This window comes from Mauremys mutica, chromosome 5 (genome assembly GCF_020497125.1).
Source record: "Mauremys mutica isolate MM-2020 ecotype Southern chromosome 5, ASM2049712v1, whole genome shotgun sequence".
NCBI lineage: Eukaryota > Metazoa > Chordata > Testudines > Geoemydidae > Mauremys > Mauremys mutica.
In genome coordinates, this window is record NC_059076.1 from 123,049,763 (window position 1) to 123,075,560 (window position 25,798).

The following is a 25,798-nucleotide window of genomic DNA, read 5'->3' on the forward strand; positions in this document are numbered from 1 at the left end:
CTTTTCACACTCTCTATTCAGCCTCCCATACCACTTCCTCCCCATCCCAACTTACTCACTCAGAACCAACGCATGCCTTGCATCCTGCACTCAGCTCCCTGCATCTCACAGTGTGTCTGCTGTATTGCTGAATGAGAAGGAAGAGCAGTGGTTGGCAGCTGTCCAACAGGTCCTCCTTAACAGTAGAAAAGCATCCACTAGGACAGCCTATCCAGCTAAATGGAAATGATTTGCTGTGTGGTCATTAAGCCAACAGAAGCCAACCAATACTGGCCTCTATCCAGGACATTTTGGAGTACCTGCTGTACCTTCAGTTGTTGGGGCTTGTGTTTAGTTCATTGAAAGTGCATCTGGCAGCGATAATGGCATTTCATCCTCCCATTCAGGGGAAAAAAATCAGTCTTCTACAATGTCATGGTAAGAAGATTCTTAAAAGGGCTCCTTTGTCTACATACACCCAGTCTGAGAGACGGTTACTCTGTGGGAACCTTAACTCAGTCCTAGCATCCTTATTGGGATCTCTGCTCATGCCCCTGGAGGCTAGTCCCTTTCTGTTTTGTGTCAGAAAACTGCATTCCTGGAAGCGATAACCTCTGCAAGGAGAGTGAGTGCGCTGCAGGCTCTTATAGCAGAGCCTCCTTATACACAATTTTCCAAAGACAAGGTGACTCTATGATTCACTCACAATTTTTGTCTAAAGTGGTCTCTCAGTTTCATTTGAACCACATGGTATATTTACCTGTGTTCTCTTTTAAGCCACACTCATCTCTGGAGGAGCAGCATCTCCATACCTTAGATGTCCAGTGACGGACATCTTTTATCTGGACATCTGGACCGTTTTATGCTTTACCTCATTTGTTTGTGTCATGTGCAGATCACATGAAGGGTCATATGGTCTCTTTGAAGAGGATCTCCAAATGGATAACATCCTGAATCAAAAATGCATATGAAATAGCCTCGGCTATGCTCCCTCAGCAGATGTGAGTTCATTCTACGAGGGCGCAAGGAACATTCATAGCATGCCTCAGTGACATTTCCATATTGGACATTTGCAGGGCTGCTGTGTGGTCATTGATACATACATTCACAAACCATTACGCCATAACCACATCTCCCAGGGCGGATGCAAGCTTTAGAACTGTGGGCCTGCAGTCTTTATTTAGGTAGACTACAAGCGCTATTTCCTGGCGAGGAATACTTCTTGTGAGTGGAATACACGTTTGCATCTACTTGAAGAAGAAGAAACTGTTACTTACTGTAACGTGTTCTTTGAATCAGATGTGTATTCCATGACCCACCCTCCATCTCCTCTGCATTGGAGTCTTGTGTCTGGGCGTTTGGTGAGAAGGAACTGGGGGAGGGGCAGGGCGGCACTACATCACATAGCCAAAGGAGGAGTTATGGCCACAAGATGCAAGTGCCGCCCCTCTGTGGGTACTGCTAGGCAAATTTATCCTATTCCAATGTGCTGGGCAAGCACATACCTAAGTGGAATACATGTTGGCATCATATCTCAAAGAACCATAGTTACAATAAGTAACCATTTCTTTCATGACTCCCTTTCACATAGCTGCATCTTTTACATTATGCTCTTAAAACCCACCCAAAAATACTTCTAGTGCAAAATGAAAGTCATTCTATTCCCAGATACAAAAGGCTGTAATACCTATCACAAATATCTCTTTTAGCTGCTGGCAGTCCAAGGTGGAAACATCATGCAGATTTTCCTCAAGTGAGATGGATGAATACCTTAAACATTATTTGTGTGTGTGTGTGTGTGTGCGCGCGCGCGCAAATATTCTAGTGATTGCGTTTAGAGGTAGATGTGTTTGTAGACACAGTGAATTTTATTTTATTAAAGAATATTTGCAGAAATCAAATTTTCAGTTTGCAAAAAGAAACATGATTCTAGGAGTTATGCTGATCCAGTCAAGAAGTTTGAATATCAGACATCAAATAATTACAATGAACTGCTAATTGTACAAGAATTACTTGTGAATTGATATATGGCTACAGACCAAGAGTTATTCACAGAAATTACTTTGTAAATACTTGCAAACAGGAAATACATTTAAAATCATCAGCTGCTTGGGGACAGCTAAACTCATTGAAAGAAGTAGTCTCAGCTCTACTCCCTCAGCTCTCAAACTACTTAAATGTGGGCCTGAAAGCCCATTAATCCAGACTAGTTTGTGTGGTTTTTATTCTAGTTCAGCAGTTTCATGATTGCATGACTGATTTGTAATTTTACTGTTATCCATAAAACCTTTGTATTGCACAGACTCATGATAAGGATCTCTACGATGAACTTAATATTTTCTTCTGACAGAAGACTGCAATCAGTTCTTATTTCCACCACATTTTTGGGATGAAAACTGAGAGCAGTGAAGTCTGAAATGTGAGTCATGTCTACAACACTGCTTTAGGCTGAAATCATGCTGTCCAGGGGATTCAAATGTTATCACCAATGGAAAACCATGTTTGCATTCCTCATATTATTTAATTATATTTAAAAGTGGCTGCAATGCACTTTAAAAGATGCTTATTGGAAAACTGAAGCATAACTGATAATTTCATCCAGTCTGAACAAATACTTGATTTGCATTTTTAAAGCACGCGCACTCTCTCACACACACACACACTTTAATAATAGTTGACTCTATTGAAATTTCATACTCATACTGAAGGTAATAGCAATGGCTAGAGCAAGGCAAAATGCAGCTAAGAAACATGTAATAATTCCTACATTGTTATACGTATGTACTGTAGTACTAGTCTGGGCCACTCCTACCTTGGTAGAAATGCTATGCTTCTCATAAGCAGAGGGACCCATACTAAATTTTGACAATATTGCATGGCATTTTGTGGTGCTAACGTGCCCAGTAGACAAACATAAACAAAAACGAAACCCTTAGTCTAGCTGTTTAGGTAAAGACCAGCAAACTCATCTCACTTGTGACTTAAGAAAAGCAATGTCAAGAGTGATTAATGTAAACATTCTAGAGTTTTCCAATTACACAACGGAACTAGTCTAATGTATGAAATATGAGAAAGGAAAATAAAAAATTCCACCTCAACTTATAAGAAAGTAAGCTTGATGAGCTCTCTGAATGTTCATCTTCAAAACATTCTTCCCTTCCTTCATACGTAAACTGGTTATATGGCAAATACAGAGGTGTAGACTTAGCTGATGGAGACTGCGAGGCCTCAGTCTGTGATGTAGAAGGGCCTGGTTGCTGACTTTCATGCATTTTCACATCACTGTGGTCTGTTACTTTAGACAGGATTCTATCAATGGTTTTGTAATAAGGCCAGTCAGGTGCGACGGTTTCACTATCAGTCATGCATTTTAATTTCCTGAAAAGGCATACAAGAGAAAGGTCTGATAACACAGAAACAAGCATTTCATACAGATCTTAAATCTCTATCTCAAAAATCTGTTTCAGTCACAAAAGATAACTCTGATCATTTTACAGGCAAACTAAAAATCCTTAATAAGAATAAAATTAGATAGCAGTTTTTGGCCTTTGATATCAAGTGAGATCATCAGTTTATTTTCGTGATTTCATCCAGTGGTGAAAAGGTGCACATTGCCCCAAGTTGAGTTCAATACCAGTACTAAAAAATAACAGCTTCTACTAATGAAGAGAATCCATTAAAATAATTAATAATGAATACGCTTGTTATAACAGTGCTGTTTGTTCCCTCTTACAAAATGACAAATCTGATCAGGGTTTAAAACAGCATATTTTAATAAGAGCTAATGCAATGGTCACCTGGAGCCTCTGCCAGTTGATCATGCTCTCTGGACACTAAAAGTTTGGCGGTGCAGTGGGGCTAAGGCAGGCTCCCTGCTTGCCCTGGCCCCATGCCACTCCCAGAAGTGGCCAGCACACCCCTGAGGCCCCGGGGGAAGGAGAGCTAGGGGTCTCCGCACGCTGCTCCTGCCTACAAGCACCACCCCTGCAGCTCCCATTGGCCAGGAACAGGGAACTGCAGCCAATGGGAGCTGCGGGGCAGTGCCTGCAGAGAGGGGCAGATCCTAGGCTGCACTTAAATTCAAAAAGTGATCTTGTGCGTAAAAAGGTTGGAGACCACGGGGCTAGTGAGAGTACCCCATCCCTCTGTAAATGGAATTAGAACTGACCAACTATGTCATAGGCTTTACTCTAACAGATAATGAAAATTCTCCCTTAGATAAAGTGGCAGGGGAATCTGGAGGAGGAGGATCTGAAGATGCTGGAAAGTTCGAAATGGCTATGATGATCATCATAATGCCCAAAGTGGATATAAAAAATGCTTTAATATATATATTACACACATACACACACATACTTGAATATTATTTAAATCAGATTTTTAGAATCTAAATTAAATGACTTTTTAAATAAATCTGTTTAAAATTAAATTTGAAATTATGACACTATCTTAAGGCCTAAACTCACTATAATCCATTTAAATCATTTATATAAATAAAAATATCAGTGAGCCTGCCTCAAATTTTAATGAATTAAAGGGTGCTGATTTTTTAATTATATACAGAATCAGGGCAGAAACATCTTTAATTTCTTTGATCAAAATCAAGCTTTAAAATATGTCTCAATGTCATGTGCTGCATTACTAAGTATCCATATTGTTCTCAGTGTTTATGATGGACCTAATGTTGGTATTTACATTTTCCAAATTATGTACTTTTAGTTTCTGTTGTGCAAACAAACTTTTGCTTTAATTATTTTTAGTTTCAGTTAAGATAGAAATCGGAGAGAGAATATTTCCTTCATTTGGACTAGTCATTTAAAGGAGAAACTGATTGGAAGTTGAAGAAGCACAAATGCTTGTTTCCTCTTCCAATCTATTAATAAAAGCCAGGTGGAAGAAAAGATCTACTAATTCTAAAAATATGAAGGATGTGAGGCCAGATTTTCAGATTTAGGCATCTAAAGATGCAGATAAAGATGCAGCTGTCTAAAGGGTTTTTCAAAAATGCCTATGTTGATTATTTCTTTAATTCCCATTGATTTCAATGGGAATCAGGCACCTACCCTAGTTACGCACTTTTGGAAACCCCACTAGCGTGGAGTAGAGCGGAAGAATTACTTCTTTTGTTTTGCTTACAACACTCCTGCTAACAAATCCCAGAATGATGTTTGCTTTTTTTTTTTTTTGCAACAGTGTTACACTGTTGACTCATATGTAGCTTGTGATCCACTATGACCTCCAGATACCTTTCCGCAGTACTCCTCCCTAGGCAGTCATTTCCCATTTTGTATATGTGCAATTGATTGTTCCTTCTTGCATTTGTCCTTATTGAATTTCATCCTGTTTGCTTCAGACCAACCTGAAAAATATGTTTCCAGTACATTTAAAGTTGTTTAATTTAACTAATAAAAACAATTTTAAAATGCTGTTTTTGTATATTTTTAATTGAATTCCAGGCTGGTTCTGCCAAACAGAAAGAGATTTCCACCGTCTGGAAACAGGAAAAGTACTGGGCTTGGATAGCGGGTACAGTCCTTTTCTTGGGGAATACCACAACACGCTTTTTGCTGGGTCCATCTGCTGGTAGAAAGATACAACACCCACTGCTTCAGCTGCCACTAGGACCATTAGAGGAAAATAAAACTTTAACAACATGATAACAATAGTGACAAATAGAGATGTGAGTGTGGAAAAACTGAAGTTCTTCCTTTCCAATGGTCCAGCATGTGGCTAGCAGACTAGGATGAAGTGACAACTACTGGTGGGAGGGAACTTAGTTAAGAACAACAAATTAGTTTGTTTGGGTTTTTAAGTAGTTAGTGTTCTTCTCTGAACTTTCAAGGTCTGAGCAGCTTTTCCAGCTACAGGTGAGCTGCATATTATAGCAATGCATAGCAAAGCTTACACAGTACAGTCTGTATTCTTATTCTCTCTATGCAGTCAAAACTGTTGCTGTGATTTCACAATCAGATCATATCATTAACACAATGTTATAGCATGGCTTCTTCGTTACACAATATCTAGCTATAGGATAGACCATAAATTATCAACTTAATACCAAATACTTTTTTGTTTAGTTGTTCAAATTCTTTGCAATAAAAGTATTTTTCTTCTATTGCCATACATTGCTAGGTACACACTGTACACCTCTACATACTTCACAAGGGTTTCCCCATGTAAGTTACAGTATTGGCAAGGCCTAATGTCCTCAGATTTTATTGTTTTAATGCAGAACATCTCAAATTGTATTATCAATAAACTACAATCTTAACACTAAATAAAGACTATAATTAAAATGTGGGTTTTCGGTGGGAGCTGCTGTTTATTGAACTTCCAAGTCTAAATTAGGAACACTGGGCTCTTTCTGATTGAGTAGAGATGTTTAAGGGCAGGACTATTCTGTTCTGATTCAGATTCTTTGACAACTACTGCTCTGCTTTCAGATGTCATCAGGCTCTTTGTCTCTACAACAGTACTTAAATTACTCCTCCTGTATCACAGTCATCCATTATTATGATTTTGACCTAAATCTCACATCCTTACTCCAGCAAAATTCCCATTAAAGGGAGCAGGAGTTTTGCTTGAGTAAATATGTCAGGATTTTATTCTTTATGCTTAAGTTCAGCTGTGTACCATGGCCCTCCCTTTATGTAGTGCTATCACACTTTTGAAGAAATATCCACAGATTTGTCCATCCGCTGCTAGAGGATGCTATTATTCAGAACTAAATAGGTGTCCGAACACTCCTCTCACTCTAAATGCAGTGTGTGGATGTCTTGCTGCCATTGCTGCTTACTTCAGCAACAGACTGGGAATATTGATCCCCACTGCAAACTGGGCCAGAGCACTCTGCTTACTTAAAAGGGGCAGCAGTGAAGCTGATGGAGTCTGGACTCTGGGGTGGAGAAAGACACAGGGATGATACTGAGGGGAGAGAAAAAGATAGGGAGGGGGAGTCCAGAACCACGGAAAAGAAGTGGGAATATGGCCTATAGAGGCAAACAAAGGCTGCATTGTGTACAACAATAGCATTTTATTCCAACTCTGTCTCCTCAACAGCACTCAAATTACTCCCCCTGTATCACAGTTGTCCATTATTATGATTTTGCCAGAAGCTGGGAATGGGCGACCGGGGATGGATCACTTGATGATTACCTGTTCTGTTCATTCCCTCTGGGACACCTGGCATTGGCCACTGTTGGAAGACAGGATACTAGGCTAGATGGACCTTTGGTCTGACTCAATATGGTTGTTCTTATGTTCTAACTCTGCTCCACAAAAGCTTTCTGATAAAATGATCAACAGTAAAATAGCTAAGAATGTTAGTATTAAATGGTCATCACTGGTTTCAGTTTAGAATCTTTTGCTGAGATTGGAAGTGGAGTCTAAGTAGAAGAGTGGGACAGCTGAGGCCTCTAACCTCTATCAGACCACATTTATCCCTAACGTAGCTCAATTGAAATCAACAGCAGGGACGAATTAAGCTCACTGCTACTATCTCCCAACTTGGTGAGTCAACATATGATCAAGTCATTGGAGGGTTTTCTTTGCAACTAAACGCAAGATTCTTTTTAATGAAATATTAAATTCTTTAGAAATGGACAGGACCAGAGTAATGCTAGTATAGTGTGTTATCACGTACCTACTTAGTCTAACCCAGAGGCAGTAGAGGGGTGATAGGACCCATGAATAAGGCTCAGATTTTGTCATGGATATTTTTTAGTAAAAATCACGGACAGGTCACGGGCAATAAGCAAAAATTAATGCAGCAGCACAGAGCCAGAGCAGTCCAGAGCCAGGGCAGCGCAGACCAGCCGTGCTGACAGTTATAGTGGGGAGCTGTGGGCCCAGAGCTGAGGAGTGAACGCCCTCTGTGCCACAAGTAACACCGGAGCCAAGTGCAGTGAGCAGCTGGGAAGAGTGAGGGGGGACCCTAGGCAGAGGGCCCAGTGCAAGGAGATATCGTCAAACAAGAGGTCTTTCAGGCTCGACTTGGAGGGGGACCATGACCCCGTTGGGAGGGCCGATGCTGGGGAGAAGGGTTCCTGCCAGCTAGAGACTGAGGATGTGTGGCAACTGCCAGAGCAGGTGTCTGACCCACAGTGTCACCGCAGCACAGCCACTGCTTGAGGAGGAGGCCTGGGAGATGTGAAGAATAGACTATGAACTTCCCTCATATCCCAGAGACTGCTGTTTGTGGTTTCCCCATGCCAACAGGGCAGGATTACTTGTTTCCTTTAACCTGTCTAATTTTTTCCTTATTTTTATTACTGTCTTGCTCTTTAATAAATTGCATTTGGTTTGAACTTAATGTAGTGCTCAGTGGGCCAGGGTAGTGGCCATTGTGGAGAGAGTACTCCGGACTGGGGACACCCTAGCCCCTGTCCTAAGTGGCCATGACAAGACTGGGGCTTAAGCCTCCCAGGAATCCTGGGACCACCTTATCAGGGTTACAAGGACTCTGCCACATGGAAAAGTGGAAGAGGAGTCTTCAAGGTCAGGCAGGCATTTGGGTAAAGGGAGCTGGAGTGAGGCCTCAGATCCTTTCACTATCCGATTCCACAGAGGTAGTGCAGAAGCCAGGAAAGTTCCCCACAAGAGCAGGACCATTCCCCTCTTACACTTATATAAACTTAAATAGGCTCAGAAACTATTTAATAAGATACAGATTTTTTCATCTCTAAGACACTAATTTAAATCCAGCCCAGATCAGAAGTCACTGAAAATGATCTCAAATGAGTTAGTGATCTCAGTCCAGTTCCCAGTGGACAGAAATTCAAGGTACAAAAAAACATTACCACCACAACTGGCAATCTTGTTGGCCATGTTATTACAGAAGAATCAACAACTGAATGAGCACTGAGATCTAATTAACCACTTTCCAGGACCTTCTGTCATCTGGGTTGAGGCACATTGGTGGAGCAAATTGAACTTATATTGCCTGTTTTGTGGATAACTAGGACTGTATTCTCTATATCAATTAATCCAGCAATTTCATGAGTTTTAAAATAAAATTATGAAAACATTAAATTTTAGAGCGAGTTTTTAAAGACCATGACCACTTAGAACAAATTCATATAATCTATAACTTCATTTTTTTACTCTCTCTGTTCAACACACTATTGCTAGGTTGTGGGGGTATTATTAACTTATTAATTATTATTATTATTGTATTTGTTTGATATTACTACAGCCTGGAGGAATGGAAACAAGCTTCATCTCCTGGGGTTTTTGAAAAAAGCTTTCAAAATAAATAATAAATAACACTGTTCGTGCACAAATCAATGACACGGGAGAGAAACATGTAGGAAAGCACAATACTTAAATTGTGAGTCTGCTATGAATTATTGAAACCGAAGAGAAAGCTGGTAAAATATTCAAATTTAACTTTCTGCAGTAATTTGGCTGAACTTATCTTTGGTCATTTGCTGCAGCAAAGGTCAAAGATTCCAGTCATTTAATATCATGGAATATGGTGAAGAATTACACAAGGTACTACGTTTAATTGCTATCATGTACACATGAAAATTTAAAAAAATAACCTATAATTCAGATAATGAGACTGATTCAAATTTACCATTGATTAACATTAATTGACTGCAATTCAAATTAAAATGTAACAGTTGCATCTTGTTTCCACAAATTTTGGGGGGAAGGAGAGAGGAGCTGGTTTCAAAAAAATGATTAATTTGCATTCACACAGCCTTTATTTTTAAAGCATCAAAAGGAATTAGTCAGAACTATCATATTGTTTAGTGTGCATATTCTATAATCATTATATCAATAGTAAAATAATAATAATAGCTCTAAAGCTTGTCTCTTTCACCAACAGAAGTTGGTCCAACAAAAGATATTACCTCACAAACCCTTGTCTCTCTAATACTATACGTTGGCACACATTAAGGTCAATATATTAGTGATGCTAGGAATGTATTTTCTTTTAGAAGGATTAATTGTAGGTTTGTGGGTGCTGAATGCCCAAGTAGCCAACACAGTAGAAAGAACTTCAGGACATATTCTAAGCGATTCTAAACTGCAGGAGATGACTTAGTAATGTAAGCAGAACTTTTGATACTCATCTATCAGAAACCTTAACTTTCAATTCCAGCACGCTTGACTCAGGGTATGTCTACACTATGGGATTATTCCGATTTTACATAAACCGGTTTTGTAAAACAGATTGTATAAAGTCGAGTGCACGCGGCCACACTAAGCACATTAATTCGGCGGTGTGCGTCCATGTACCAAGGCTAGTGTCGATTTCCGGAGCATTGCACTGTGGGTAGCTATCCCGTAGCTATCCCATAGTTCCCGCAGTCTCCCCTGCTCATTGGAATTCTGGGTTGAGATCCCAATGCAAAAACAGTGTCGCAGATGATTCTGGGTAAATGTCGTCACTCAACCCTTCCTCTGGGAAAGCAACGGCAGACAATCATTTCGCACCCTTTTTTCCTGGATTGCCCTGGCAGACGCCATAGCATGGCAATCATGGAGCCCATTTTGCCTTTTGTCACTGTCACCATGTGTGTACTGGATGCTGCTGACAGATGCAGTACTGCACTGCTACACGGCAGCATTCATTTGCCTTTGCAAGATAGCAGAGATGGTTACCAGTCATACTGCACCGTCTGCCATTGTAAATTGGCGATGAGATGACGGTTATCAGTCGTTCTATACCGTCTGCTGCTATCATGGGTGCTTCTGGCTGGCCTCGCTGAGGTCGGCCGGGGGCGCATAGGCAAAAATGGGAATGACTCCCTGGGTCATTCCCTTCCTATGTTTTGTCTAAAAATAGAGTCAGTCCAGCCTAGAATATGGGGCAAGTGTACTAGAGAACCAGAGAGCACAGCCGCTCCGTGTCAGAGCCCCAGAGATCCCGCAGAAATGAGCTGCATGCCATTCTAGGGGGTGCCCCTGCAACAACCCCACCCGTTGCTTCCCTCCTCCCGCAACCCTCCTGGGCTACCGTGGCAGTGTCCCCCCATTTGTGTGATGAAGTAATAAAGAATGCAGGAATAAGAAACACAGACTTTTTAGTGAGATAAAATGAGGGGGAGGAAGCCTCCAGCTGCTATGATAGTCCAGGCAGGACATTAAAGGGTAGGGGGGGAGAGGAGACCAGCCTTCCGCTGCTATGATAGTCCAGGCAGTACAGAATCTTTTCTTTAGACATGATGGGGGAGGGGGGGGCTGATAGAGCTCAGCCCCCAGTTGCTATGATGAGGACGGTTACCAGCCATTCTGTACCATCTGCTGGGAATGACCAGGAGTCATTCCTATTTTTACCCAGGTGCCCCTGGCCGACCTCACCGAGCTGATGACGAGGATGGATACCAGTCCTGCACTGTACCGTCTGCCACTGGGGAGGGGAGAGGAGAGGATGCTGCTGTTTAGCGCTCCAGCACCCCGTCTACCAGCAGCATGCAGTAGACATAGCGTGACACTGAAAAAAGGCGAGAAACGATTTTTTCCCTTTTCTTTCGGGGGGAAGGAAGGGTGTAAATTGACGACATACACCCTGAAACACCCGGGAAAATGTTTTTGACCCTTCAGGCACTTGGAGCCCAGCCAAGAATGCAAATGCTTTTCGGAGACTGCGGGGACTGTGGGATAGCTGGAGTCCTCAGTCCCCCCTCCCTCCCTCCATGAGCGTCCATTTGATTCTTTGGCTTTCCGTTACGCTTCTCACACAGCACTGTGCTGAGTCCCTGCTGTGGCCTCTGTCTATCATAGCCTGGAGATTTTTTCAAATGTTTTGTCATTTCGTCTTCTGTAACGGAGCTCTGATACAACAGATTTGTCTCCCCATACAGCGATCAGATCCAGTATCTCCCGTACGGTCCATGCTGGAGCTCTTTTTGGATTTGGGACTGCATCTCCACCCGTGCTGATCAAAGCTCCACGCTGGGCAAACAGGAAATGAAATTCAAAAGTTTGCGGGGCTTTTCCTGTCTACCTGGCCAGTGCATCCGAGTTCAGATGGCTTTCCAGAGCGGTCACAATGGTGCTCCTGGAGGCCAATACCGTCAATTTGCGGCCACACTAACCCTAATCCGACATGGCAATACCGATTTCAGCGCTACTCCTCTCGTCGGGGAGGAGTACAGAAACCGGTTTAAAGAGCCCTTTATATCGATATAAAGGGCCTCATTGTGTGGACGGGTGCAGGGTTAAATTGGTTTAACGCTGCTAAATTCGGTTTAAATGTCTAGTGTAGACCAGGCCTCAGCCCTTCACCTACCAAGATAGATAAATGGGAGCACATGCAGTTTACTGCACAGATGCCTTTCACACAGAACATTAAAAACCAGAGTCCTATCTGCCCTAACTAGATACTTAAGTTTCCATTGCACTTTTTCATATAGTAGGATTTTGCCCAGCTGCATCTGCACTAAATTTTTCATGTAGGTTAGGCCTTTGGTTGCTGTGGTGAATGAAGTGATTCCTTTATGTATTGCAGACAGGCAAACATTTATTTTAGGCAAGGTGCTTATTACCATGAAGTCACTGGGACTATTCATAATAGCAGATAAACTGCCTACCAGATCAGACCATCTATTCCAATCTCCTATTTCTGACAATGGCCAATACTAAATGCTTCACCGGAAGATGCAAGAAACCTCTTAGTGGACAATTGTGGAATAGACTGCTCATAGGGAAAGTTTCTTCCTAGCCCCAGACAATTCATGGTGCATGAATATTTATATACTTTATATGTTTTTAAAATTATATCTAATTTAAATGACCGGTGTTCTCATTATCCTTACAAAATGTCTAATCTTAAAAAAAAAAAAAAAAAACTACTTAGCTCTTGGTCTCAATGATATCTAGTTGCAATGAGTTCCACCTGCCAATTATGTGCTTTGTAAAAAGTATCTTCTTTAATTGGTTTTAAATTTTATTGAATAACTTTGTTATTATAGAGAAAGGGGAAAGAGGAGCACATGGTTTACGTTCTCTATACCATTTGTTACTTTGCATGCCTCTGTCATGTTGCCTTTTATTGATTTGTCTCCTCTTTAAACTAAAAAGTCGCAAACTTTTCAGTATTTCCCCATCTGGAATTCTTTTCAAGGGAAGGGCTTACCATTGATTTATATAACAAAATTATTATATTGTAGTATTATTTTTAAAACCTACTCCTTATGCATTCTAGCATTTTGTCTGCTTTTTAGACCGCTGCTGCATAATGAACAAAGACTTCCATTGAGAACCATGAGTACTACATTCAGTAGCAACTTTTGCAGGGTCAGCCATAAAGTGCTATGGAATCCTTCAGGTTGAAAGGCATTATGATAAATATGTAAGAGGATTATTAAGTACAAATTTACCTATTTTCCATTTTAGATCCCTGAAGCTGCAAGTCACCATTACCCGCTCCATGAGATGTCCCAGCACGCAGTGCACCAGCGACATCACATTCACCATTAAATATGCCTTTATCGTAGAACCAGCAGAGGTGCTCAGGTAAGTGGCTGCCTTTTTACATTGTAGAGTTGTTTTGGTTTGGTTTTTTGGGGAGGGAGTAATATTTTTCTTTCTGAATTTGTAACATGTGGATAAACAGCAGCATTTTCTGGCTCCATGCTCTAACCTGATTCCTTTTGATGGTAACATCACTGGCAAACTATTATTATGGTGATAAGCACCCTAGTAATACCACAGACAGATGATAGACAGATATTTCATGAAATAAAAGTCTGCAATTTGTGACTGGGATGGTGGAGGGAAATAATAATAATTAAGATGCTAAATGACCTGGTTATCCTGCTATTTTTGCTAAATACTTGTAGATCAATTTTAACAACTCTATATACTTGTTACAAAATACTATCTGAATACAGAGCATTTTTCACACTTTCCGTGCCCTCCATTTCAGTTCACACCACAGTGCACCGAAACGTGATGCATGACGTGATCTCCAAGTATCCTCCAGACACCCATAACATGAATTGAAACTCAGGTGTCCAAAAGCAAAGCAGACAGCAGAGTGGTAGCCAGTAGGTCCACTGTAATGTTTCCCATCTCCACATATTAATGAAAAATAATTAGAAAACACAACAAATTGGGAGTAATCTCTTTTGCTTGTCTGTTTACTTTACATTACATTGTCTTCAAATAATATTAGGAAATTAAGTCTCCATTATACAACAAAAAAAAATCTGACATTTATAAGTGTATTTCTGACTCCATAATATATTAAAACAGTAACATGCCAACACAGGGAAGTCTTCAAGCTCCCCAAAATTGGCATCTTAATGAGCATTGCAGCTCAGTGCATTTTGATACACCTCACAACATGGCAGCATGCATTGAAAGTGCTTCTGGAAGTTAATGAAAACATACAGGAATGAAAAAGTAAATTTTCCTCTATAGTTTATATATTTTACTCCCTCCCCTCCCAACGCTGCTTAACAGAACATATTAATTAGAAAAAATTGAGACTGTGTGATTGATAATAACAGAAAGAAAATTCAGAACAAAGGCTTACAGAAACAACCACTGCACATAGCCATTACAGTACTCGAAATATCATGGAGTATTTCTGGACACCTGTAAAACCTAGGTACAATGGGATGAATTTGTTAGCAGAGAGGCTTCATGATTTAGTGAACTAAGCAAAGGCCTGGTAGTCAAGAACTACTGAGTTCTAATTCTGGGTTTGAGGGTGACTTGCTTTGTAACCTTGGGGAAATAATTACCTAGGTTCCACTCTCCCTATCTGTAAAATGGTGAGGGATAATACTTTCTTACCTTCCTCAGAGAGGTGTTGTGAGGATTAAGTAGATGTTTGTAAAGCACTTTGAAGATGTTAAGTGCTGAGTATAAAATACCAGCTTTGGTATTACAGAAAATACCTTAAAGACAATATTAACGGGTTTGACAAACTGAGAAAGGGAAAATTCAAAGTTAAAGGGGCTTACAGCATTCACCCTAGTTTTCTATTTGATGAGTGATGTCTGCATGAAATACAGCAAGTGTGCCTCCCACCCCAAAACAAGCAAGCAATTTTAACATGATCTGCTGCTGTAATAACCTCTTTTATTATTAATACTAGCTTTGCATGGAGATGAAGTAAAAGAATCACAGATCTGATTTTCTTGCATCACAAACACATAACTAAATGACCACTCAGGATTTCCAGTATGTGGCAGTTTGTATCTCTCAGCGACAAGATTTTTTTTTAAAGCAGATATATGCAAATATTTCTGCTAAGATCTAATTTTTTCTAAACAACAAATGTGTGAATGTCTCAATCTTTCAAGCCAACTTTCCCTCATGACTGACATTGCCCCGTCTTTATCATGTTCTAGACACCTCTCCCCCCTTCCCCCACTCTCTTAGAGCAGTATTTACAGAGGACATTGATTCTCTCTCTGCAGATATAATAGTTGTTTCGCTAGAGCTGCTTATAGCAATGTGTGTCACTCAGTAATAAGACATCCAATTATTTTTGGCCCTGTGAAGTATTACCCTTCAACTTGCAATGCCAAAAATTGGGAACTTCATTCCTAAATAAATTATTTTGTATTTGAACTTTTACTTGTAACTGATTCTAACTGGCCACTTCAAACTGCAGCAGTTTAACTGCCAGGAACTGCTGACAAGCTAACATTATCAGTCCTCTAAACAAGAAAATCTGTTTTAACACCAAATACATTTTCATTCCAATATTTCATAGCACCATTAGTTAACTATAAAGAAACAAACTTGTGCCAGGGTTTGAAAATAAATGAGAGGGAAAATAATAAAGATATAATAGTAATGGCAGGAGAGATTTTTAAAAGCGATATGAACAATCTTTAACCTTTTATCTATAGATTTCCTGTATGAGACTTTTTCTGAAAGGCAAATAACTCTGCGTCGTCCCTGCTAAAATCTCTCAAAATAAAAAGAATTAACTGAAGCTTACCTGTACTGGAATGTCATATTTGTAATTTTTATCTTTATTTCCTCTCCGTGGCGAATTTCTCCAGTCATTTCAAAGAGTTTGTTAGCCATTTTCTCATAAACTTTGGCATTCCTTTTAGTTTGTTTCAGTTCATCAAAAAATTCTTCCCAAACCAGCATTAAACCTCTCATTTCTGCATCAGTCCAGTTTCTGGCCCTTCTGTGTTTCTCAGTCTGAGAAGAAACAATGTAACTGGGAATTTCTGCTGCAGCCATTGCTGATTGACCTAAAAGGGTTTTAAAAGAGGACACTTAATATAGATTGAGTTTTTAGTTTAGGTTTTTGTAGTGCAAGACATGCATATGTGGATAAAGAATTTGAATGACAACAGAACATATGAAACCTTTTTGCAACAGCTTGAAGCTTGAGTGCACAAAATGGGGCCTACATCTGACAGGCAGGAATTTAGTTAAAAGCTTTTAAACAGAGAAACGTCATTTTGATGTCACGTTTCCATAGCAACAGAGCAACTGCATAAGCTACAACAACAAAAACCTTTTAACTGAAAGCCAAAGAATCAGGACAAAGTTGACAGGCCATCAATATTAAAGCTTTTAAACACTTTAGGTTTAACAAAAAAAGATCTATGCAGTCTTTGAGAAGCTACTTTTAAGTTTCTACTTCTTTTTAGCTTTCTCTTACCTTTTAGGCAGACAATCTGCTAGCAGGGGGTCCTGGTTGCCTGAATGAGCTTTTAAGTTGTGCCTTGACAGACTCTCTAGGAGGTTGCAAGGACTGAGGCCATGTACACACACACACACACAGCGCTTTTTACACAGATTTTTTGTAAAAAGCTTCACACACCTTTATGAAAATATATCTGTATATCTACAAAACAATAAATGCAGCCAGTCTCCTTAAAAAAGTGCCTGCATTGTTTTTTAGGAAAACACAAAAATAGCTTTTCAGTGTTTATTACTTACACACACGTTTATATATATATATACAAAAAAAATATAAAGCCACTTTTTTTCCTAAGATGCTTTCCTGCTGCTAAGCACATATTGTAGTCCTGTCAATATGAATTTGCCTTTTGTAAGTATCTATAACTGTATGTGTATTTTGTATTCCAAGTAATTTAGATGCTATTTATGCTATTTTATGCAGCCTGTGTGCTGCCTCAGGACTGTAGCAGAGGCATTTCACTCGCTTTATGGAGAACCTAAAAGGATTATTCATTGAGTTTAAAAAAAAAAGGCTGCAAGATGCTTAGAACTGTAAATAAATTGCTTTGTTGTGAAGTAAGCATTTTATGGTAGTTTTCTATGTACAGAGCTAAATTCTGTTCACATTTGCACCAGTGAAACACCATTGATTTCATTGATTCATCATACTAAATTGTATAACACACACTATGGGTCAAATTCTGCCCTTTCTTACACCCATGCAACCCCATAATGTCTATCATAAAAGAGTAAGATGCATGGAATCGATCAATTCTAGCAATATGACTAGCTAATGCACAAGGCATTAATTCGCTACATTCCAAATTAAACAGCATCTTGTATAAAAACACACACCATTGTTTGTTTTCAGTTTCAGCATATAACAGCAATAACGACCTCACTGCATGGTATTTCCTGGAGATTAATGACAGGCGGGGGTTAATGGCCTGAGGCTCACCCAGCCAGTCCTTAATCCCCAGGAAATGTTCTGTATCTCAATCCTTAATGCTTAAGTATCCTATAAATTGTAAGTCTTTTCATAACCACATCCTTGATCTTAACAGTAGTTTAAAAACTACACAGATTGGTTTGCATCCTGGAAAGGGTGAGGGGAGCCCATAGTGCCCGTAAAAGGCACATGAAATAAAACCTTTAACTCATCACTGCCTGGTCTCCATGTTATGTATTTTATTGTTCACTCCAAATTGCACCAACAAAGGAACTGTGGAATATGTGAAGGGGGGAAAAAATCAGAATTTCTTTATTTATCAACTTTTACTCCAAACCCACTGAAAAATCTCCATGTGAGACATATACCTACCGAGTAACAGGCTTCCTTAACAAAACCTAGCCTCCAAACAACATTACTTTTTAACTGCTAATATGACAGCCTAACAACTATTGCCCTTTTAAAATTTGTAAATAGCACCATATGCTGTCACAATGATCTTGCATGGTTTATCTCTTGGGTGCCCAGCTGGAGACATCACATGATCAGTAGACAGATGGTGGTCAGAAAAGAATCAACTGGTGACAGGTTCATTTTATTAATTTATTTTTATATACCCAGCACACCACAATGGGTTGCATGCACATATTAATAAAAACAATACCAAATTCAATTGACCAGTTTTGAAGCCAATGACAGAGGCCTAGCAGGACAAACTTAAGGAAGTAAGAAGATGTCTCAGAAAAAAAGGGTCCTTAAGCTATTGCTAGGATATTGAGTGTCTGATCTGGGACCAAATAATCTTGCATTTATACAGAAACCTCTATCCAAATGGACCCCAAACTGCTTTTCAGACTTTATTAAGCAATTATAGGAATTATTTTGCCCTGACATTCATCCACTAGGGCTCTGAAAATGTTTTGTATTATTTTTATTGCAACCAGTCATGTATTAGACACTCTACATAACAAAGAGAAAGATATGGTCCCTGCTTTGGAGAGTTTATAGTCTAGTTTTAGACAGGACACAACTAGCAAGGGTAACAAACAGGCGGAAGGAGAGGGGATGGAAGGGAACAAGGACAGCAGCAATAACTTCTTTGAGTGATTGTCCACATGTATTCCACTTCTCATCTGCGGGTGTCCCATGTGCGTGAGTTTGAATTATTTTAAATAGCAGCATGCTGGGACCACGCCTGTGCTTCAGATGCTCTTGTGCTCCCCCTCCCGCCCCTCCATCCCAGCCCCCCTGTATCTGAGGGCATAAGGGGCAGAGTGGGCCTAACCATCCCTCAGTTCCTTTTTAATCTCTCGTGGCAGTAAGATCTTACCACCGCCGTGTCTATTTCTCTTCTAGTTACTGTTTTTTTTAATTAAATAATATAGTTGTTAGTTTAATAAAGTTTAACATGTGTTAAAAAAAGAGACACTTAAAAACTTGAAGGATCTTATCCCAGTACCAGAACTTTGCTGCAGTGGCGGAATCCAAGTCTCCAGGGTTCAGATCCTGTCCCTTCTGTAAGGAAGCCATTCCTATTAATTATGGATATTATAAGTGCCTCTTCTGCTTGGTGAAGCACACATTCCAGATAAGTGCTTGATACGTTGGTCTTTTCATAAGAGGACACAAAAAGCGAGCGAATCTCACCTCAGGCTTTTCCTCCTGGAACACTCCATTTGAGCCTGAGGGAAAAAGACTAGATCATCTATGCTAGTGGTCCAGTAAGCTGCAGATCTACTCCAAGCTCCAAGATTTATTCTTCCTCAGAAATGCTGCACTCTCCTACTCCTGCATCATGAAGAGCAACGAAGACTTCATCTGCCCCATCATTGGAGGAAAGTGGTAGAAAAGAGCCCCTGCAAACACAGGTGTACTTCTCTGCGACCCAGAAAATCAAAGCAGAAATCACATCATGTATCTGTTTCTGCTCAGATTTCTCATCCAATAGGTATTTCACAGGTCCCTCTGATACTTCAGCACCATCTGGTTACCAAATAACCATGGCTGTTCTGAAGAACATATCTGTGCCTCTATCAGTACCAATTCGTCAGCACTGATACATTCTGCGCTGACATCCAAAGGACCCACTATGTTGATGGCTGCCATTGTGGTACAGATTTTCCTGGAACTAGCCTTATCGATACAAAAGACCTTCATGGTAATGAGCAACTTAACAGTAATCTAATAACTGGAGTCAACCACTGCTTTCCTCAGAGAAATTTCCTTGCTTGGCACCACCTGCAGCCATGGCCTCAGTATACACCGAAGACATTCCAGAGCTCCCTAGAACACTCCTTCTATTGAAGAAATAGGGTACGTCTTCACTACCCGCCGTATCGGCGGGTAGCAATCGATTTCTCAGGGATCGATATATCGCGTCTCATCTAGACGCGATATATTGATCCCCGAACATGCTCCTGTCGACTCCGGAACTCCACCAACCCGAACGGCAGTAGCGGAGTCGACATGGGGAGCCGCGGACATCAATCCCGCGCCGTGAGGACGGTAGGTAATTCGATATAAGATACTTCGACTTCAGTTACGTTATTCACGTAGCTGAAGTTGCGTATCTTAGATCGATTTTCCCCCGTAGTGTAGACCAGCCCATACATTCTCTCTTCCTCTATCTCTGAACAGAGTAAGGAAATGTCACCCTCCGACTCACCATACTCCCCTCCCTATGAGCCAGCTTGGTCTGACAAGGAATCCAGAGGCATAAACAAAGACATCAAGAGTCTCAAAGTTAACAACCTTAATGTTTTCTCCCTCCATGGCCTGCAGCTCCATATCGCATAGAGTCATAGCCATTCTGGGCTCCTTGGGGCACGCAATCAAATAGGAAGACTTATTCCATTTGCCCCACCTCTAGAGTCAAATCTCTCTCCCTTCAGATCTACTCAAGAAGGTCAACTAGTGCAATATACTTTACATCAGCAGGAGCAAGACATTGAGAGGAGTATCTGCAAGAAACAGAGGATCAGCCCATCCTAATAGCAACATTCTCTTCCGATGAAGCAGTCACCCCATTTGCTTCAACTCAATCAGATGACTACTGTATCTTCCAGGAACTCTTACAGTGAATGCAAATATCCTGAAAATGCCAGTGGAGATAGTGCAGGAAAAGTCATCTATTCCTCCTATTTGTATGCATGTAACATTTTTGTGTTCAAAGTTATGAATATTGGCTGTGTACTTGTTTGATTTCTAAGTAGCCTTAGTAAAGCATTTGGTCAGCTTCTTGAGAAAGGAATATGCAAGTTAAGTGCCCAGTCAAGACGCACTTAATGGACAATGGATCTTGGAAGGCTACAATCCACATAAGAAGTCTACTTGAGAATGTTCAAGGCTGCATGTGAACCATGGCTGCTGCCTGTAAGTTCTGAGTCATGCATGGACATGTGACTTGACCATGTGACTCCAAAACTCCATCTTGGAGCTGGACTTTGCATAGGAAAGAGGAGGGTGTCTCCACCCACAAGAGAAGGTGTATTTAAACTCCTGGGAGACTCCTCCATTTGGTCCTCAGCTGGCTAAAGAGATAGCCTCTCCACCCGCAAGGATACCTGAAAGAAACTGGAACAAAGAACAGTAACTACAGGGGCTGTGAGTGATTGCTGGACCCAGACTAGAAGGAGACTAGTCTGTAAAAGGAAGCTTACTGGAATTCCTCTGAGGGTGAGGTTTTTATCTGTATTCAGTCTTCTTACTGTATTAGACATAAACTTGCGTGTTCTATTTTATTTTGCTTGGTAATTCACTTTGTTCTGTCTGTTACTACTTGGGACCTCTTAAATCCTACTTTCTGTATTTAATAAAATAACTTTTTACTTATTAACCCAGAGTATGCATTAATACCTGTGGGGGAGCAAACAGCTGTGCATATCTCTCTATCAGTGTATAGAGGGTGAATAATTTATGAGTTTACCCTGTATAAGCGTTATACAGGGTAAAACTAATTTATTTGGGGTTTGGACCCCATTGGGAGTTGGGGATCTAAGTGTTAAAGACAGGAACACTTCTTAAGCTGCTTTCAGTTTAAGCCTACAGCTGTTAGGGGTCGTAGTTCAGACCTGGGTCTGGGTTTGCAGCAGGCTAGCAGGTCTGGCTCAAACCAGGCAGGGCACTGAAGTCCCAAACTGGGAGGGCAGGGAAAGCAGGCGCAGAAGTAGTCTTGGCACATCAGTTGGCAGCCCCAAGGGGGTTTCTGTGAGCCAACCTGTCACAAGCACAACTTACAAATGTAGAATTATGTACAAAAAATAACTGCGTAAATATTGTATTGTGTTATAAATGAAAGCAATATATTTGAAAATGTGGACGATGTCCAAAAATACTTATATAAATAGTATTCTATTATTAACAGCACGATTAATCACACAATTAATTTTTTAGTTGTGCGATTAATCGCGATTAATTTTTTTAATCGCTTGACAGCCCTAATTTTTATTAATGATGGAAATCTACTGACAACACAAACTTGGGAGGCATTCTCAATACAAGGAAGGGTGTAATATTATACAGGAAGAACTGGATGACCTCGAGGACAGGAGTAATACAAATAGTAATAGAAATGGGATGAAATTTAATAGCACCAAAGTGCAAGGTCATGCAAGCTGGGAGCTCATCAGCTGAAAGTGACAGTGGAGACATAGGTGCATTGGTCGATTGCAGAATGACCATGAGCCACCAAAGTAATGTGGCTGTAGAAAAGACAAATGCAGTCCTAGGATCTACTAGGTAACGTATTTCCAGTAGAAATAGCGAAGTATTGGTGCCCTTGTACAAGGCACTGGTAGACCTCATTTGGAATACTGTGTACATCCATGTTCAAGAAAGATGAATTCAGACAGGAACAGATTCAGAGAAGAGCTACTAGGATGATCAGTGGAATGGAGGGACTATTTTACAAGAGGAGATATTTAAAAAGATTGGCATGTTTAGCCTAGCAAAACAAAATCTCAGAGAGAGGATATAATTGCTCTTTATAAATAAATCGGGGAGTAAAAACAGGGGGCAAAGAGCTATTAAAGTTTAAGTACAACGTTGGCACAAAACCAAATGTGTATAAACTGGCCATGAATAAATTTAGGTTGGAAATAAGAAGATGATTTCTAACCACCAGAGGAGTGAGGTTCTGGAACAGCCTCCCAGTAGGTGCTGTGGGGCAAACAAACTAGTTAGTTTTAAGATAGACCTTGATAGATTTTTGAGTGGGATTGTATGATGGGGCAGCCTGCAGCAGTGAGAGGCTTGGCTCAGCAGTCCAGTACATGTCTTACATTCCTAAAATCTCATGCTTCAGGGTTTCACAGCTCGTCATCTTTAGGGGGTCAGAAGGGAAAGTTCCCCACCCTCCCCCGGTGTATTCTATGGTGGTGTGAGGTTTTTTTCTTTTGTCTCCTTCATCTGAAGCATCAGAGATGGCTATGGCTGGAGATGGAACATTAGATGGGGTGGGCCATTGCTCTCATGCTCAGGATCTAACCATATTTGGTGTCAGAAAGGAATTTTCCCACAAGTCAGACTGACAAACACTTTGGGGTTTTTGTTTTGTTTTATTTAATAAAAAAATGAAATGCTGTTTATGTGCATTTTAATTGAATTTGAATTTCCATGCAAATAGAGCTTGACACACATCACAAGTGAAAAATTAATCGTCATCTAGTAAATAAGAAATGCATCATTCACCATTTATACATAGTAAAATTAAGAATCTGATTAAATGTAAGTTAAAGCATATAATTGCTTAAATAAATGTGTATAGCTATAGTGTAGTCCTCTGATAAGAAGCACCAAGTTTAGTGTAAGGCTATATTTAATTGCAAATATGTTTTGATTGTTTCCAAGTAATAAGAATCTTTCTTTAGGAAAATAATTTAAAAAGTGCAAATGCAAAATACAATTAAAACAGATGATTTCAAATCCAGGTTTCCTGCTTGCTGATTTAAACCATGATTAAATTAAGTTATTTAAATCTCTTATTTCAATCAATACACCCTGCTGGCAAGGAACCACAAGCTTTGGAGCCTGGGCCCTGGGGCTCCTAGGGCTTTCAGGCTCCTTGCTCCCCATCAGTCTGCCAAATGTGCTGCTGAGCTGGTAGGAAAGCAGGCAGGTTGCTGAGAGAAGGCAGAGTTTCCCTGGAACTTCATTGAAATTGAACTGTCTTTGTGAAACATTTCAATTTTGTCCAAGTGTCAAATTCTAACCAAAAAAACCCACATTTAATTGGAATTTTTCCAACCAACTCTGGTCTTGCAGTCCAGCTCAGCACAGACATTCCATCTGAGAGAGAAGAATGGAAAAAGATGCAGAGATGGATATCAGAGAAGTGGACAAATGGGGCATCAGGCTACCACCATTGTCTGAACAGAGAGAACAATGCGATGAAAGACTAGATCAGATATGTAAGAAGGGTCAAAATTATACATAGTCTTGAAGTTAGTCTATGGAACTCATTGCCACAAGATATCATTGAGGAGTAGATGTTTATATTAATAATTATTAGATTCAGAATTACATTAGTAAAGCTTTTTAAAAATTTGGAAGGAATATAATTCCTATGCTTCAGGGCATAACAAATACAGTTAGAAAGAAACATCCCTATGTGCAGGTTATATTCTGCAACTGATTGCTTCAGAAGCATCTAGTGTCAGCCATTGTCAAAGACAGGATACTGGACTATATGGACCACTAGCCTCATGTGTTCCTAGGATAATTAAACAGGTTGCTATGCAAACAAAGAGCTAGTAGAGGAATCCATAGCACCAGCAATATGGTTATAATAATGGGCTGGGAATATGATTTAGCAGCTGTATTTATTACTTGTATTGAAATATAGGGGCTTTGTGTTAACAAATGAACAAGACATATGAGAGAGAGAGAGAGAGAGAGAGAGAACAAGAACTTTCAGTGGAACTGAATTAAACAACAGATGTATTGGGGATTTATGATCAGAGGGGTAGCCGTGTTAGTCTGGATCTGTAAAAGCAGCAAAGAGTCTTGTGGCACCTTATAGACTAACAGACGTTTTGGAGCATGAGCAGTGATGAGCTGCCAAATTTTTGACAACGGGTTCCCTCCTCCCTCCAAAATTTTAACAACGGGTTCCCTCCTTCCCCCCCCCTCCGTGGGGGGGGGGTCGTGCCCCATCCAACCCCTCATGTTCCTTAACACACACACTCCGAGACCCCTGACCCATCCCCCCCTTCCCTGTCCCCTGACTGCCCCTTGCCGCCCCACCCAACCCCTCCTCTCATTCTCAGTGGCACCCCAGAACCCCTACCCCATACAACTACCCCTTCTCTCTGTCCCTGAGTGCCCCCACCACCTCATCCAACCCTGCTCTTTCCTGACTGCTCCCCGGGACCCTTGCCCCCATTCAATCCCCCTGTTCCCTGCCCTCTGACTGCCCTGACCCCTATCCACCCCCCCACAGCCCACCCCCTCCCTGCCCCCTTACCACACTGCCTGGGGACCGGGTCCACTCTGCCAGGGCCACGACTGGCGCCGCGGGGCCCGACTCGCCGGGCCGGGCCGGCACCGGGGCCCAGCACCGGGGCCCGGCCGCTCGGCGGCAGCCGTGGGGCTCGACTCCCCGGGCCGGCGCTGGGCTGGAGGGAGCCGCGGTCTGGGACCGGGAGCTGCTGAGCCAGCCGCACCTCCCCTCCCCCTCTGCGCCCCAGCTTACCTGCTGGCTGCCTCCATGCTGCTTGTTCAGGCTTCCCGCGAACATCTGATTCGCGGGAAGCAGGGGAGGGGGAGGAGAAGGGGGCGGAGCAGGAGAGGAGTGGGCAGGAACTTTTGTTAAATTTAGCAGCCCTTAACAAGCGGTTCTAAAATGGCTGCTAAATTTAACAACGGGTTCCCGCGAACCCGTGCGAACCCGCTGCAGCTCACCCCTGAGCATGAGCTTTCGTGGGTGAATACCCACTTCGTCGGATGCATGTAGTGGAAATTTCCAGGGGCAGGTATATATAAGCAAGCAAGAAGCAGGCTAGAGATAACAAGGTTAGTTCAATCAGGGAGGATGAGGCCCTCTTCTAGCAGCTGAGGTGTGAAAACCAAGAGAGGAGAAACTGGTTCTGTAGTTGGCAAGCCATTCACAGTCTTTGTTTAAGCCTGAGCTGATGGTGTCAAATTTGCAGATGAACTGAAGCTCAGCAGTTTCTCTCTGAAGTCTGGTCCTGAAGTTTTTTTGCTGCTGGGGATTTATGGGCACTTGAGCTGGTGGCAAAGCTCAATTCAAGAGCT

The 25,798-nt window shown here is 41.1% G+C and overlaps 1 protein-coding gene across 2 annotated transcripts in view; it reads right to left on the reverse strand.

Moving 5' to 3' along the window:
• MSANTD1 (Myb/SANT DNA binding domain containing 1) overlaps window positions 1–25,798 on the reverse strand; it is a 68,248-nt gene that overhangs the window by 15,317 nt on the left and 27,133 nt on the right. Inside the window, exons 1-3 of one of the 2 annotated variants that reach the window (XM_045017511.1) lie at window positions 16,275–16,373; window positions 15,893–16,157; window positions 3,073–3,357 (exon numbers count right to left, since the gene is read on the reverse strand). In XM_045017511.1, the coding sequence (XP_044873446.1) occupies window positions 3,073–3,357; window positions 15,893–16,146 (539 nt within the window). In that variant the 5' untranslated portion in view covers window positions 16,147–16,157; window positions 16,275–16,373. Of the gene's footprint in view, window positions 1–3,072; window positions 3,358–15,892; window positions 16,158–16,274; window positions 16,374–25,798 lie in introns of those variants that run through there. The other variant, XM_045017512.1, reaches the window with a different exon arrangement.